General features: G+C 44.0%; 1 protein-coding gene across 1 annotated transcript in view; it reads left to right on the top strand.

Annotated features, from left to right (window-relative positions):
• LOC146194907 (monocarboxylate transporter 12-like) overlaps nt 1–10,746 on the top strand; it is a 40,518-nt gene extending 29,772 nt beyond the window's left edge. Inside the window, exons 6-7 of the mRNA XM_084597580.1 lie at nt 8,288–8,435; nt 10,262–10,746. Of these exons, the coding sequence (XP_084453706.1) occupies nt 8,288–8,435; nt 10,262–10,428 (315 nt within the window). The 3' untranslated portion in view covers nt 10,429–10,746. The remainder of the gene's footprint in view (nt 1–8,287; nt 8,436–10,261) is intronic.
• The last annotated feature ends 5,101 nt before the right edge of the window (nt 10,747–15,847 follow it).

Genomic DNA, 15,847 nt, shown 5'->3' with positions numbered 1-15,847 from the left:
GCATACTTAGTAGTGAACTGAAATCTAAACTGTCACTCTAAGTCTGAAACTGGCACCAGACTCTATAAGGACCCAACCGCCATCGATATGGGCAAGAAACAACAGGGGGCTAAAAGAAAACAAAAGATAACAGTAGGTACAACGTGAAAACTGCAACATTCCTACCCTCTGCTCTGCTGGAATTAAACCCTAACAAACGACGCTCTTTTAGAGCGCAGATCTTTGGCGCCCGTTCCTGCGTTTCGCGTCGTCGTCGCTGTCCCCGTCAGCGTTGTCCCTCGTAACCAGCTCCGCAGCTTGGGAAGAGCGCGTTCCTTTCCCTCCCCCTCACTCTTCCTCCGTAGCGGCGATCATGCGTGTTCTCTGATTGCTGCGCGTGCTCCACCGCCTCCCCTCTTTCTGCGTGGCGGCGACGTTTTCTCCGGATGCCGAAGCACCGGCTCGCTACAGCGGATCACTGTGCGTGCATCCCAAGCCGAAACGCATAGCCTCGTTATCTTGACTCGCTACCAGCGCCAGCGGCATCAGTCAGTTTCTGCTATCTCTTCGCCGAGCAACGTTCCTATGGGCCCACGCGCTGCCCCCCCCAACCTCCCGATAACTTAATTGCTCTCTTCATTTCTCCGACCGCAAAGCTTCGTTCATGACAGTCACGAACTGTTAGTGGAGTATTTATTGAAGGAATATGTGTGAAAAATAAAAAAAAATCATCTGTAATTGTACATTACATGTCATGCCCGAAATATTTGCCTCAACCCATCGAAAAGGTGAAACAGCTGATGAACTGCGCTCAAATTTAGCATTACCAAGTAACGTAATGGTTGGCAATTTTTTTTTTTTTTTTCATTAAAATAACGCACGGATGGAGTGCTGACACTGCCGTCTCTTATATGAGCGACTTCACAAGCTTCAGCTACCACTCTGGTTGCGCAATTTGGTATGTGTCCTCCCTCTGTTCTTATTAATTTTTCCCCGAGCTTTTCGGTGTGCGCCCTCCATTTTTCTTGTTCCTTCGTCGCGTTGTGTGCATGTAAGCCTGGTGCTCCAACACGCACAGCAACTGATTTTAAGTAATAGGGGACGGGTTGAAGGAAACATAGAGACAAAGTATATACCATGATAAGCATATCACATCATATATAATAAATTACATCAGGAATAAAGGACGGGTTGCGAAGAACATACAAAGAATGCATATCATAAAACTGCATCAGGAAAACATAGCGAAGTCCATCCTATGTATACATATAATTAGTTTCTCTTTTCCGCCAGTGATAGCTTTAAACAAACTGATGATTCTGAGGCTCAGATGGGAAGTCTGTGCCTAGTAGGACAGACAGGGGGCAGTATCACGGTACAGCCTTCAGAGACAGTTCACGAACTCGTAGGGGACACTCAGATTGAAATAATCGAAGTTTGCCCGATTCACTAGAATTCTGCGTTCTAGTGTCATACATGGTAAACTTAAAGCCTACCTTTAATAAGTTCAGCCACGAAAAAAAAAAAAGTACGCATCACCTCCCGCACCAGGTTTCGTGAGCGAGCTATGGACACTTCAGCCAGTTTTTTCTGGCGTGAATTACCTAGGATAGGCTACAGGTCTTTCATTTACTAACCCTGATGTATTCTTCGTGGTCTTTAAATCATTGTTTTATAAGTAATTGCGGGGAAGATATATTTCAGATTAAAATAGAATTTTCTCAGCTATTATAGTTTTTTCTTCCCTGAACAAATATCAACACACACTACCAACGTTATGCACCTCGTTGTAATTAGACCTTTTGATTTTTAAGAGTTGTACGAGTTCAGCGGAGCGCTGTTCGAGCACGTCTGGTTTGCAGCTGCTATTTTAGTTTCACGCTACATTTAGTGGTATCTGGCGGGCACTTTAGATTCTCATAAATAAGGGTACGGTATCTGGACACGGTGTATATCGGGGGAAGCGCATACAGCTGGTTCGGTCGGAGAAACTTCGCCGACGCCGTAACCCAAATTGAGGAAAACGGCATCGGAGAAAATGCTACCGTGACTGCGTACCAAAACTACTACGCAACTGTTCTTTGTACAGCGTTCAAGGTGGTGTGACATTATTTCGCTTTCAATTTAGCATCCAGCTTCGATTAAAATTGAAATTTAATTGGCAATAAGTATTCCAACTGACGACACATGTGCCTCAGATAAGAGTATGTGCCTTCTGAGAAGTGAGGCAGATTCTGCACTTTCTTTTCTCCAAAATATAACTTAAAAAAAAAAAATTGTAGAACTATTCGCGGGATGAAAGTGCGTAGCTAAAGGCGCTAATTCACTTGCGACGGTGGAGATTTGTCTTATTTTTTAATAATTTGGAAACTTTCAATCTTTCAAACTATGAAACATGTACGCAGGTAACCTTTAAAGCAAAAGCGATATGACATACGTGATGTAGAGCTTAGAGACAGGGAGAATGATTACCCAGAAGTGCCTATTCAACTTTTCAAGTACTCATTTATAGTGGAAATATTATCTGCGAAATTGAAAGTCCTCATCTTGAGATGAGAGCTCTTTCTAATTTTATTTTGTTCAGCAGCATGCTTCTAAATATAGCTTTTCACAAATGCACATTTCAAATATGTCTCAGCTTTATTTCTTGCATTGCAAAACATGTAGTGGCCAAAATGTCGCTAAAATCAGATAACCTCTTATACATAAAATACAAAGGGGAATTTTTGTTTGATGCATAACGAAAGCCACTGACGCTAATTTTCTAATGCGCAATGGCAAAAAGACTATTCCAATCTGTTTTCATGTCCGCTTAATTGGAATTCGAATTCATAATAGCAGTGAAAAATAACGAACAAAAGAGACGAAATGCCACACACGGAACTACTGCTACTACACATGCAAGAACGCACCGTTCTTGCGTGCGTTGCGTGTTTGTTTTTCTTCCTAAAAAATTAACCTCTTATAATTTCTATAGTACTCGTGCATAGTTCGGCTTGCAAAGAGAAGAGTGGCTGATCTGAGTTTATCTAAAATCGTTGCCCCCCACAAAAAACATATTATAGGGATTGTCTTGGTTTTCTTTTTCGGAATGCTGTGAATGAAAGATTATTCCTTTTTATCTTCTAGACAACAAGGTAACTTCTAATTCTACATTTATATTCATTATGAAAGGGAGCAAAAAATACTCTTCATATATTGTTCAGTGCAGAAAGCATCCTTATCCAGATATTGATAATACTGCCACGTGTTTTTGCCAACGCCGAAGATAAAATATTGAGACGGGTTACATTAAAAGTAACTGTTCATTGGACTGACTTCCTCGCTTAATAGAAGTGAGCAACCCGGCAGCGGCGATAACAGCAAGCGTGCTTGTCGGACGTCATCCACGAATGCCCGTTTCACTCGTCAGCAACCCCGCAATAAAGTGTTTGCGAACAAGCATTTATGTAAAGCCGCAAACGTGCACGTATACAACTACCTGAAACACTGATGAAATATGCGAGTGGCTACAATCTTTACAGGTACATCTCTGCGCATATTGCGCGATGAGGTTAGTGATAAAGTCGTGCCCGGCGTCTTTGAGCTTGTGCAAGCAAACAGAGTTGGACTGTGAAAACGGCTGACCGCCGAAGAATTGACGCGTTTGAATTGTGGTGCTGGCGAAGACTCTTGAGAGTTCCTTGGACTGCCAGAAGATCAAATCAGCCGATATTGTCGACCATAAACCCTGACTGCTCATTGGAGGGTCAAGTTCTAAAGTTAAAGCTCAGCTACTTTGGTCATCTGATAAGAAGAGAGGAGTTGCTGGAGAAAGATTTGATGTTGGGAAAGGTTGAGGGTCGCCGGAGAAGGGGTAGGCAGCGAACGCGATGGTTAGATGGCATCCTCGAGGCACTGCAGATGAAGTTGTGTGATGTTAGGAAGATAGTGAGAGACCGTAAAGCGTGGCGTGACATGGTCCATAGGGTCACGAAGAGTCGGACACGACTGAACGACTGAACTGAACTGAAGCAAACAGAAAAAAGCATTTATCCCATTACCTTGTTGATTCTGCGCGTTGTTAACGAACCAATAAGGCCCTATTCGTGTGGCTGCCGGCAACAACACATCAACATCAGAATCAACGTATCAGCTTCTCGAGAACCCAGTCCGCGGCGACTAATAGATGTCCAAGCCTCTACTCGGTCTCCCAGATTGTAGTCTGCGTTCCGTCGTCTTAATTTGTAGCGTCGGACGTCGGTGTGTAGCTGGTCTTTAACACGCAGACTAGCGAGTCGCCGGGCTTCCTCTGCACAGCAAATGCAGGTGACGACGTCGAAGTTCTGCTCGTCTGTAACATGTGGCAGCATTACGTCGAGCGTTGTCTTAGGTCCCTTGCCGTGAACAAATTGGAATGGGGTTCCTCTGTACCCTGGATGGCGGTCCCAGACATTTTTTGACAAGTGCCTCAAGTCAATAGGTTTACGATAGTAGGCAGTTTTCATGTGACCTGTCAGGTTGTAGTTAAAGATGGCTTGCCGTAAATGTTTTCCCCTGCCAGTGATGAGCACATCAGGAGCGCTGTGTAGCAGAAGGATGAGTTCGACGAATTTATAACCGCGTTACCGTTTTAGTGTTCATAGATTTTATTTCAAAACCTATGAGAGATATGTACAAGGCTGACGTTGTGTCCATGACAGAGCACAATTATTCGACCAATAATCAATTAACTACTGCACCTTTTTGTGTTTATTCTGAGGCGCGATATTTTTTTACGAAACTGAACGTTATCAGTATAAAATATGGGCCCGGTTTTGGAAGTTTCTGAACAAGCATCGCAGTTTGAAATATTCAACGCCAGAAATGCGCGTCTGAAAGCTCCCGTTTCTTTTAGCGTACATAATTTTGAACTTTCATTCCTAGGCGCAGTATGTTTGCCGTCGATATCATGTTAACTTCTGCTACAAATACACAAGAAGCGCTTGTACTCGATATATCTAAAATATGCGATTGGCGGAACTTTAGAACTGGGTAAAGCGGGAAAGTAAACTCAATTAGCTTTAATGTACCATTTTTGACATTCGATATTTCAATTAACGTTGGTTATTCCAAACATTTAAGAACTGTGCTGCCCTTCGATATTGACGACCTTCAATTTCGCGCTTTGTATTGTCCCCTATTATTAGAAATAAAAACCTCAGTAAAACTAGCGTGCGGGCTTCGTTGGTGAGACGATGATACAATTACCTGAACTGCGGGCATTGCATTATTTATTATGTTGATTTTTCTTCCAGAATGACTGTTTTTTTTTTTTTTTTTTTTTTCAGTATGCCCCATCACGGGCGTAATGGGTGCTTTTCTGTGCAATCTACCTGCAGAAACAGCGCCGACGTACCTATCACATAATTTATAGGAAGAGTTTCAAATAGATATACAACTGCTGACTATACACTACTGACCAAACGACAAAACATTGTCAATAATTGTATATACATCTAAATAGACCGAGATTACAACTAATGTTTACCATTTATGGGTAGGTTTAGATCCAATAATTCCTTCTAATTCTGGTAGGAATTTCGTGGGGCTTAACTTATCAGCTTCAGTTTAGTTTTCATTTTAGTTCTTCTACGCGCTTTTAATTTTGTGTTCTTTTTAGGTTTGGCTTGGTTTATGGGGTCCAAAAGCGATTCAGGCTGTGAAAGACACCGTAGTGAAAAGCTCCGGAGGTTTCGACTGCCTGTGTTTTGTCAACGTGCACAGAGAGTGCACAGCACATGGGCTCCTTGCTTTTAGCCGCAATGGAAAAGCGGCCGCCAAGGCCGGGATTCGATCCCGCATCCTTGGGTGGAGTAGTCGAGCGCCGTAACCACGGCGCCACCCGGAGGGGTGTGTTCCTTTATACATATTCTAGTTGTTACGGTGTTGCCTTCTCAAAGTAAACATTTTACTTATAGGCAATACAATATGTACACACACACACACACACACACACACACATATATATATATATATATATATATATATATATATATATATATATATATATATATATATATATATATATATATATATATATATATATATATATATATATATTGCATATTGGGTAGAATGCGATGTACACGAGAGGTCATCAGGACTGTCCAAATGGGCATTATTTGCTTACGCTTCTCTGAGCTGGAACATCATCAGCTTGCAGCTCACTTGTGTAGCTTATGGAAGGGCGAATCCGGTCTGCTTAGATTGTTCCATTCGGGGTTTTTGTGACAGCCTTCGCGCTTCATCTGAACACGAAACAAAAATTTGTGGGCATTTAGGTCCGGTTACATGCCGTGAAGGAGAAAAAGCATGAATGTCTCAGCGTCAGCTTCATTTATTGCCTGCATTTTTCCATATTGTTATTTCTAAGTTGTTAATGCAATTTTATCTGTATCTATTTTTATTTATTGGACCTTTTCCTGCAGTGCTGCTGCGAGGTTCATTAACCACGCGACATACAAACTGGTAGTAGTACAAAATCGGTACGGTATTTGGTTTCCACTCATGTGTTGTAGGTTCGATTGCCACTTATAAAAGAAAAATTCTCTTCAAGCAAAACCAAGTACTTCATTTACTTTTTTAGTTATGCTGGCGCCTTTAATTCGCATTGCATATTATGCTTTCACCGCTTTGACTCCACGTTGATGTCACGTGGGACAAAACGTCCTTTCAAGTTTGCTCATTGTTCTCCGGAATGATGACTTTACAGTCCTGCTTGACCAATCGGGAGTTTTTGGATGACTTCCTGTGGACACCGCCGCTGCATCTTGTGCTATTGGAGAAATACGGAAGGCGTTCCCTTAAAGGCTAGCAGCGCCGAGGAGAAACCAGCATTCAATTTAAGGACCTGCAGGAACTAGAATCAGAATTTATTTACTCTTTTTTTTTTACATCATTGCCGATTTATGAGCAAAACAACAGGTTTTATAGACGGCGAGTGAAAGTAGGTTTCCTAGGATACAGACACCCCTACAGAAAGTGAGAAAACAAGCCATGTTCATTATCATATTCCTGGACTCCATGCCTCGGTGGTGTCACCCTATGGCATGCGAGTGCACGAAGTTATTTGAAAAGTACTTAAATTACCTATTGGCCCGTTTTGTAATATAAGCATATAGCATCGCGGATACTTTCAGGCAGTGCGAAAATATATTTTTCAATCATATTAATATTAAGAGAAACACTGAAGTAATATGATGATAAATGTTGCTTGCTATGATTTTGTAGGTATCACTATTATGTGCAAGTTTTCATGAAGTAAATAAATATAATAAGGAAAAGCTACAATATATTTTGTTTATTATAATCTGAATGCTAATGGAGTAACAGTTATCAGATGCGCAAATGCAAAAAAGCTTTTGTAGTTTTATGCATGCTCTTTTCTATTCTCTGCATCGACAAATATCATATTGGTGAACAGCGTAATAGTTTTGTCACGTACACTCGTAAAGCCAAGCGCTGTAATTATATTCGCCTGCTGTTTTGCCACAAGCTATATACCTACCTTCTACTCGTAAACCAGAGCTGCAATCCTCCGTCGGCTATAATATCGCAATAATTACCTTACGAAATAAATACAAAGACACGCGCCGCTCATCGTTTCCCATTGAAACAACTAGCTTAGACACTTGGTGTTTTTGTAAGCTCAATGCACCAACACACTTGACAATTTGCACTTATAGACTCTGGGTGCGATCGATTTTAATTACTGGAGAAAACTCCTCTCTAATTTTTTACAATTGTGTGGCTACTTGGCAGTCGACACGACCTGGTATTGATGCCACCAGTGGTTACAACTCGGCTCCTTCGAAGGACCAACTTCCGTGATGCGATTTGTTATACATATTTTGTGGCCTTTAACTGCTTCTCTCGCTTTATAGGACGACACAAACTTTAAATAATTTTTATAGATGACCAGAAAAAAAAAGATAAACCATTCTGTTTTGGCATTTTGTTTTCTCTGACGCTGAAGTTGTTTAACCAATGTAGGAAAAATATGCAATTTGCTTGATACATGTCCATGTCATGTAGAGAATTTGCGGAAAGTTGAAATCTTTCAAAAAAAAAAAGAAGGCGTAGTTGCGACCTGTGAGGTCGATTGCAGGGTCACTTGTCTCGTATTCTAGGGCAAAAAGTGAACTAAGAAGAAAATATTACTGCCTCTGTTGTGTAGTTTTGTCCAACACATCCTCCTTTGCTATCGAAAATACTTCTGATGATCCCCTGGCCACACACAAAATACGTTAAGTCGCACCCTTCAGCCATTGCGCTTATTTCTGTGCAGGTTTCCTTGGCACTCTTCCTCGCTTGCCTGAGCACACTCAAGGCGGTCCTGGCGGCGGACAACTTCGGTGCTGACGCCGTCCCTGTGTACTACGGTGCCAATGGGGTCGGCCTCGTACCTATTCTTCTGTTCAATCCTTTGCTGACAGGTACGTAATATCACAAATTATTCTGTGCTGTCCAGTGGGTTCGTCCGGTGTCAAGCCTGCTGTGCGCAGCAGAGCCTCCTGTGACCTTTTTTTTTTTTAATGCAATGTAGACATTGCTTCCAAAAACGATGAGTGAAATAAATTTGCATGAGCTCTGCGGAAAGTTTGGAGAGTTAGCTTATGTGATCAGTTGCATGACCGGCGAGAGAAAATGCAGATTAAATGAATTTTTAGAGGTTTTTGTTCTTTTGGGCTGTTGACTTTCCTATTCGCATGAGACAAGCCATATTGAGAAACCGTAAAATCTTCTCAAATCCTCCTTGATATGCATGCATCATGCAGATAATTTTTTTTTTCTAAACCAATCAAGGCGCTGGCTCGGCAGGGAACCAGCGAGCCGGAAACGGCGAGCGGGGACCCAGGCCGTGCGGCCGGTGCCCAGAGGACGACGTAGGCCCCGTCCGGAGCGCTCGTTCTACTGCAGGCCCCAAATAAACGTTTTAACAATCCAGTCTAAACCAATCTGGAGATAATAGAACTTCACTAACCTTAAATCTTCTCAATATTGTGTCTTTCATCTTAAGCGCTCCTGTTCATCGATAGCATAGATTTATTCATTTCATAATTTGTTTGCCGTCCTATATTCTGCACCCTTTTCTTTCCGCCTTTCACAAAAACATTCGAACGCTGAGAATCAAGCTAGCGCTGTTTCACTGCAAGCTGAATTCAAGGTCTTTCGCTTATTAACTGCTCTCTATTCCTCTCTTTTTTTTTCTCTCTCTCTCTAATCTTTTTCTCTTTCTCTCCAGTTTATCTTGAATTAGAGTATCGAGGAGCATCTATTCATTGGTGATTAATGACGTCGGTTCATATAATGCGTGCATGGTATGTATTGTTGCTTCTAATAAGCAGAACTAGCGGAACCAAGACCCCAAGCGCTGCTTGGTTGAACGTTCATAAAGGTTGAAAGGATTTAAATCCAGCAGGGCCTTTTAGGGGCGCTGATGTCAAATAATCCTGACCCTCGTGTGTAGTTGATATTAAAGTGGTAAATATTAGCAGTTTTTGTCCTTGTCTTTATTCCGTGAAACAATCCCTGTCAAATGTGAGGAATAAACCGCAGCTATCAAACACATTCGTATTTTTGCACTCTGTTTAAATCCTTGACTAGTGAAGATGTGATTCCACTGGGGACTCAACAAGTATTATCTTTATTGACCTGCCAAACCTACTTACGCTTCGCACGACAAGCGTGTAGTAGTCAACCGTCGGGGTTTTCTTGTGTGTGTGCTGCACACTGGACGGCATGGAAGGGAAACGTAAAAGAAAAGACATTTACAACACAACGACGCCTTTCAGCGCAGAAAGTTTTGCAGTTTAATTATGCCTTTTAACCCCCCTTTCCGAACAGTTTACAGCCATTTATACACCACTTTATTTTCACCTGGATTGAACCGTTGTGAGTTAAGGATGCCCTTGGGAAACAGTAGCTAAGCTGCAGTCAACTGCAAGTTAACATAATTTAAGAGTAGTGAAAATAAAAAAAAATTAATAAGCGCCACTATATTCAATTTTTTTTCTATTTTAGGATATATTTGTTTAAAATATGCCCTGCCCCTCTTTCTAATTTTCTGATGGCTCACACAATGATTCATGCTGTAGAGAAGCCTAGTTATTTTTGAGCCTAACCTTTAGCGCCACTAAGTTAGTAATCACCAGTAAAGTAGTAAACTATGTGGCCTCATTGGCTGGAAGAGTGAAGTTGGGAGGCAAAATAGCAAAAATTGGTTTGTTTTCCTTTATTTATTTATTTTTTTTTTTTGCAGGTTACTTCCGCGACACAATGGGATCGTATGACAACCTTTTTCGGCTCGTCGCGGGCCTGCAGCTGTTCACCTCACTTATATACTTCGGCCTTGCCTACAAAGAGAGGAGGCGGAACGCGGCCGTGTCTAGCGAAATCTCATGCACTGCAGTTACCACTGCTTCCTGATAAATGTTTTTTTTTTCTTTCTAGATAAACTTTCTTTCTAGGCAAGTGCACATTGCGCGACCGATAAAAACCTATTGGAGACGTGCGACCCCCCCGCTGACATGTGTGGTTGTAAAAGACACACACACATGTGGTCCTAGTACAGCATTAATTTGACCTGGACACATCAAAAGCGGCTGCGTTTCTTCTTCCCAGCGCACAATTTTGGCCATTGTATAATATACTGTCTGTGATGATATATGACGTGTAACTTAAGTGGGCATTTGTGAACATAATCGTTTCATTGAGCATGCTTTTGCTCTGTAATAAAGCATTACTGCGATCCTTGCCTTGTCTTCTTTTGCACCTTTGTCTCGGCTGGCGGTCAGGGAATTAAATATAAATATTGTTACGGTACGCAGTGAAAGAGACGATGACGAAGTGCTGGGCTAGTAGAGAAAGACGACGCTGCAGCTACGTCTGGTTCTCCTGTGAGTGTGTCCCTGACGGTGAACTGTTGCGGCTACGGCGTACCATCGCCTCCTAATATCTTGACGTGCCTCGTAACATCTTGGTTGGAGGTGCTGGTACTTCATCATCACCCCCCCCCCCCCCCCCCCCCATCCTGGTCCGGAGCTTCAGCGCCCTGCGACTTCTTGCGCCATCGGCGAAAGGTTAGGAGGCACTGCATGGCTGTTCCCCAGCCTGTCGGACCCAGCAAGACCTTGCCGTTCCTCCGCCCCGTCCCCCCCGCCCCGATCACAAGACACGACGAAGGAGAGACTGACCCGACACGCCACACATGACCACAAGACAAGGAGAGACCCGAATGACCTAATATGACCCCACTGACCTGATGTGCCGACCAAGGACCCTACGACCCAAGACACCACTACACTTCAAGACATTCTCCCCTGCCTATGCCATGCGGTGCGTGCCTTGGCCTCCGCCATCGAGTCGTGGCAACGTGTGGCCCGAGAGTGTCCTGCCAAGGTTCATCGCGAATCATCGTGCCGGCAAGCCATTCTATTTTTCCTTCTTCCTCTTCTTTTTCAAGCACCTAGACACGCCCATCATCATGCCATGGAATCATCAACATCGTGCATTTCCTCGTCCACGATCGGGACGATCGCTCGGTGGCCCCGGGTTATGTTACGGACGACATCAAGGAAGAAGAAGCGGGCAGTGGCGCGGACAGGAGCGCTCGCGCTAGGCCCGGCAACATTTTTATTAAACGTCATCTCACTGTCATCGACAATATTGTTCACCCGGAGTATAGTTTTAGCCAGAACAGCAAATTTGGCATGTTATTGGTTCATTCGAAGTTAACAGCCCAACCAAAACCTAAAGGGACTTTGATACAAGAGGATGACACAACGAACGTTTACATGGTTTTGCACAGTTTCGCATAGTATTGGGACTAGTCTTTGAGAAAACCCATCATTGATACCGACAGCCTCAGCTTCAGTCTTGCGGGTGACATTAGCTGGAATGAATACCTTATCTGCTGATCATATTAGAGCACGGGTGCTGAAATTTGAACAAGAAATAAGAATACGACCAAAATTTAGTCCGCTTCCTGCATACTGCTCACTTTTAAGTAGTGTGTACAAACTCCCAAGTGGAAACAAAGAAATTAAATGCTCCAAGCTCGTGAAACTGCAACAGTTAATCGAAACATCCAATAAGCAAGTTCGCGACAACCAAAACAACCAAGTTATGAAGCCGATATAGGGAGACAATTGGAAAGCAGTGACAAATTGATGCTTCGAGGTGTTATTAATGCGATAGCATTAGAGATTCGTATTTTTCGAGCCAAGAAATTCCCTGAATCTTCGAGAGAGGTCACGTAGTGTCGCAGTGTAACATATCTCACCAACCAATCAGCTCTAGATCAGGTCACATGACCTTGTGATAGCATAAACCTATCGACCAATCAGAAATGGGGTTGCTGATTTGACAGATGTCATGACCGAGCGCTCGTACGTGGGCTAGAGGAGTGCGTGACGTCGTTCACAAGATCGGAACCTGTCGACAGCATTGCGAAGCGCCTCGGAAGGCAGAGGATTCCTCGTGAAAAGAAATAAAGGCGGTCAGATAGAATCAGCGGGCGCGCTGCCTTTCCCACTCAAGATTCTATCAGGATTTTCTACGGGGCTGCGACTCCGCTCTCAGAGCCAAACGTCGCTCCGTTAGCTCAGACCACATTGGTGGCCCCAATGAACAACACGAACACCGAGGACCAAAGGGTTAATCGTTTATGGGTCTTCCTCGGCCGCGCTCGCGATCATGTAGCGGCAAGGTTCATCTAGTCAGTCCATCTGGCTGCGCGGACGCGTCCGCCCTGTTCGCCGTCCGGGCGCACTGCTCCTCTGTAGACGCTCACGCGCACACACTCACTCACTCCCCTCTGCCACAAACACACCCAGCCAACTCAGCGCGCACCGCCGCTGGAGCAGACAAGAGAGGGGGGAAGGAGGCTGGCCACGTGATCTGGAAAGGAGAGCGCATGTTCTTCACGCTCGCTGCTGCGGAGTAGCCAGGAGGCGAAGCGCAAGAGAGAGCCGCCTTCCCACAGTTTATTTGAATAGTTCTGTGGCCTTATGTCATCACCTAATAGCGTAGAGCACAAAACGGCCACACATTACATTACATCAAATATTAATTAAAATTCGGACCATTAATTAGCCCTAGAAAACATTTCTCCAAATTAGAACTACGACCCCGCTCTATTAAATGGCACCAACAAGTAGCGCTATTACAAGCGCTGTTGACGAGGGCTACCCCTTAGCAAGTAGTTGACATCAATGCATCGCAAATCTGCATAACGTAAGGCATGCAATAATTCCACTGGTATTTAACTCAATACTTCAGAATAGGGTCTCAATGCAGCGAAGACCGCTTCCTTGAAGGCATAAAACTATTTTTGGCCGATATTAAGAAAACAAAAGGACCAGAGAAGGTGGTTATGAGCTCGTGAACAATTGTTTCGTTTAACTTTAGAGTACGGCGCCTGGATGCAGTTTCAGATTTCTTACCGGCCTATAAAAAGGACCGTAACCGCGTTTAGAATTTCGCAGTCAAGATTTCATTCGACGCTGTAGCTGAAGAAAATTCCCTTATCTCACAACAAAGGACGCACGCTTCAAGAACAAGCCTTCTAAACAACACCCCAGTGTCGTCAACCAATGGCGATCTCGTGGCGTACGGGACGCTCGGAAAGACAGCACCGATATTTACTGCGGAGCTGGGTATTTCCCTATTGTGTGGGCGTTCAGGATTTGTACGCCTTTTTCCTCAAGAAATTTGAAACTGATGCTGCCCTATTCCTAAGGCAGTTCAAGTGTTCAACCGAAGGCAAATCAGGCGTAATAAAGAGGTGTTAATATTTATTTAAATTCCTTGTCATTCTCCTCTATTCCTATACAGATGGCTAGTATGTTTCTTTTAAATGTGTTGTGGACTGCTTTATTTATATGCAATGATATTTCCCAACGCACATAAAGACCTGCCATATTCTTCTAATCATTTTTAAAGACTTGTGTATCAAATTGGGCACTTATCCTAATAACACTATCATATGCAAACATTCCACATTATACCGCTATTGAAATTGAAATATTATACGTTGTGTCCCGGGTAAAGGTATCCAGGGTTTCATGAAAAAGATGTGTCATAGCTCTATGAAAAAGAATGAATAAATCCTGAGAGCCACCAACGTTAGTCTGCGGCATTTTTTCACTCGCTAAAATGTACCAGTTAGAGCTGAATAGTTAGCTAAAGTTTTTTGTTGGACTGAGGAAAAAAATGTCAAAGAAAATGTTCTTCAATCATCTTGTAACACAGCAAGCGACATCGTTTCTATAAAAATACGATTTAAGTACCCTCCTTTATTCGCCTTCAAAGAACGCTGTGACGTGACCAACGGCTACATGCAGTGCGCTCAGAAATCTCCATTTCCGATAACACTGCAGAAAAAAGCAGATTTACCTCTATCTGTCTGATACGTGTCCCGAGACTTTGAAGATGGCGCCGCTGACACGTGGAGTTTTTTTTTTTTTTTTTTTTTTGGCGGCCGGTAAAAGAAGTGTTCTGCGGAAATGATAGCTTGATGGAAATCCCGTAGTGTGATGTGCCCGAGCCAGCCACCCGGATTCTACTCAGTCAAACGTTAAGCTTTCACTGCTAGCGCCACTTTGCCAGCCCCGATGCTGCTGTCCAAGAAAGCGACGCAATGCAAGAAAGCATCGGCGAGTGAGCTTCATGTTGAAACACGCCTCCCTACCTCCAACGCACATCACAACAGTTTCCTTTGAGGGCTCTGAGAGCAAACACGCTCTCCGCTCGCAGCAATTAGCCGATGCCTACTGCCGTCCCATTATCGAGCGCCTAATCGGCGCTTTGGACCCGCCCAATGAAACGCTTCGCCGGCAGCTTCTTTATTTCAAGCTCGAAGATGGCATACTACGCCGCTACGTGTATTGCACCGATGGAAGTCGGTGGCTCCCAGTCGTGCCACGTGGGCTTCGCTCGCGTATACTGGCGGCTTTCCACGATGACTCTAGTGCAGGTTACCATAACATACGGCAGCGTGAAACGACAATTCTTTTGACCTGGTCTATCTTCCAGCGTAGCTGTTCGTTTCCAGGCTGGTCGTTTCCGACCCCATGGGCAGATTGCGTGAACTCTCCATGGATCGCTTTCATTTGTACATACCATGATCTTCTTTCGTTTGTACATACCATCGTCATCGTCCCGCGGCGCCGGCTCCGGAACGCGCCTGGGTTCGCCATCTGATTAAACGCTAGACACGGCATACCTTGGCTTACCGTCACCACCTTGCCGTCTCGACCTGGCCTTCTTTCACATTCTTTTCAATTTAAGGAGAGACACTTTGTGTATAAAAAGTACAAAAGTGTGTTCAACCGTTTGCATAGCAATGCCGGGCCCTGTACAGAACGAAGTGCCGCCAAGCTCGCTAATTCGTGAAAAGACCCGGCAAGCGGCCACAGTCGAATGGGCAGAAGCGGCGAACTTCATCCTGACGCTGTATGTCCAATATTAGAAGTCCATTGCCCAGGTGAACTGCTATGACTTCACAAAAGAAGTGGGCTGCTGGCGGAGACGCGCTGTGGTGCTCTACGGACAAGAACGTGGTGGCACACTTCACGGTGGACGTACCGATTGAGAGTATCCTCTTTGTGGTGCAGAGGAAGGAACACTGCAGCATATGATGATAATCTGCAGTGCAATTCAACCTCAGGCCAACCCGTACTCACTTGCGCCGCATTTGGCTTTCTAGAGACTCGAGAAGTGACGAAGCACCGTCCTGAAAATTGGCGACGTGAGACCTCGCTGCAGATCTTGCGTACTGCATTGCATTACTGCATAGAAATATACCAATTCTGCCGGGATTGAAGACCGATATAACTAGTCCGCG

Source organism: Amblyomma maculatum, chromosome 3 (assembly GCF_055883805.1).
Source record: "Amblyomma maculatum isolate TAMU_Amacu chromosome 3, ASM5588380v1, whole genome shotgun sequence".
In the NCBI taxonomy this organism is placed as follows: Eukaryota; Metazoa; Arthropoda; class Arachnida; order Ixodida; family Ixodidae; genus Amblyomma; species Amblyomma maculatum.
This window is presented reverse-complemented; position numbering and strand designations above follow the sequence as displayed.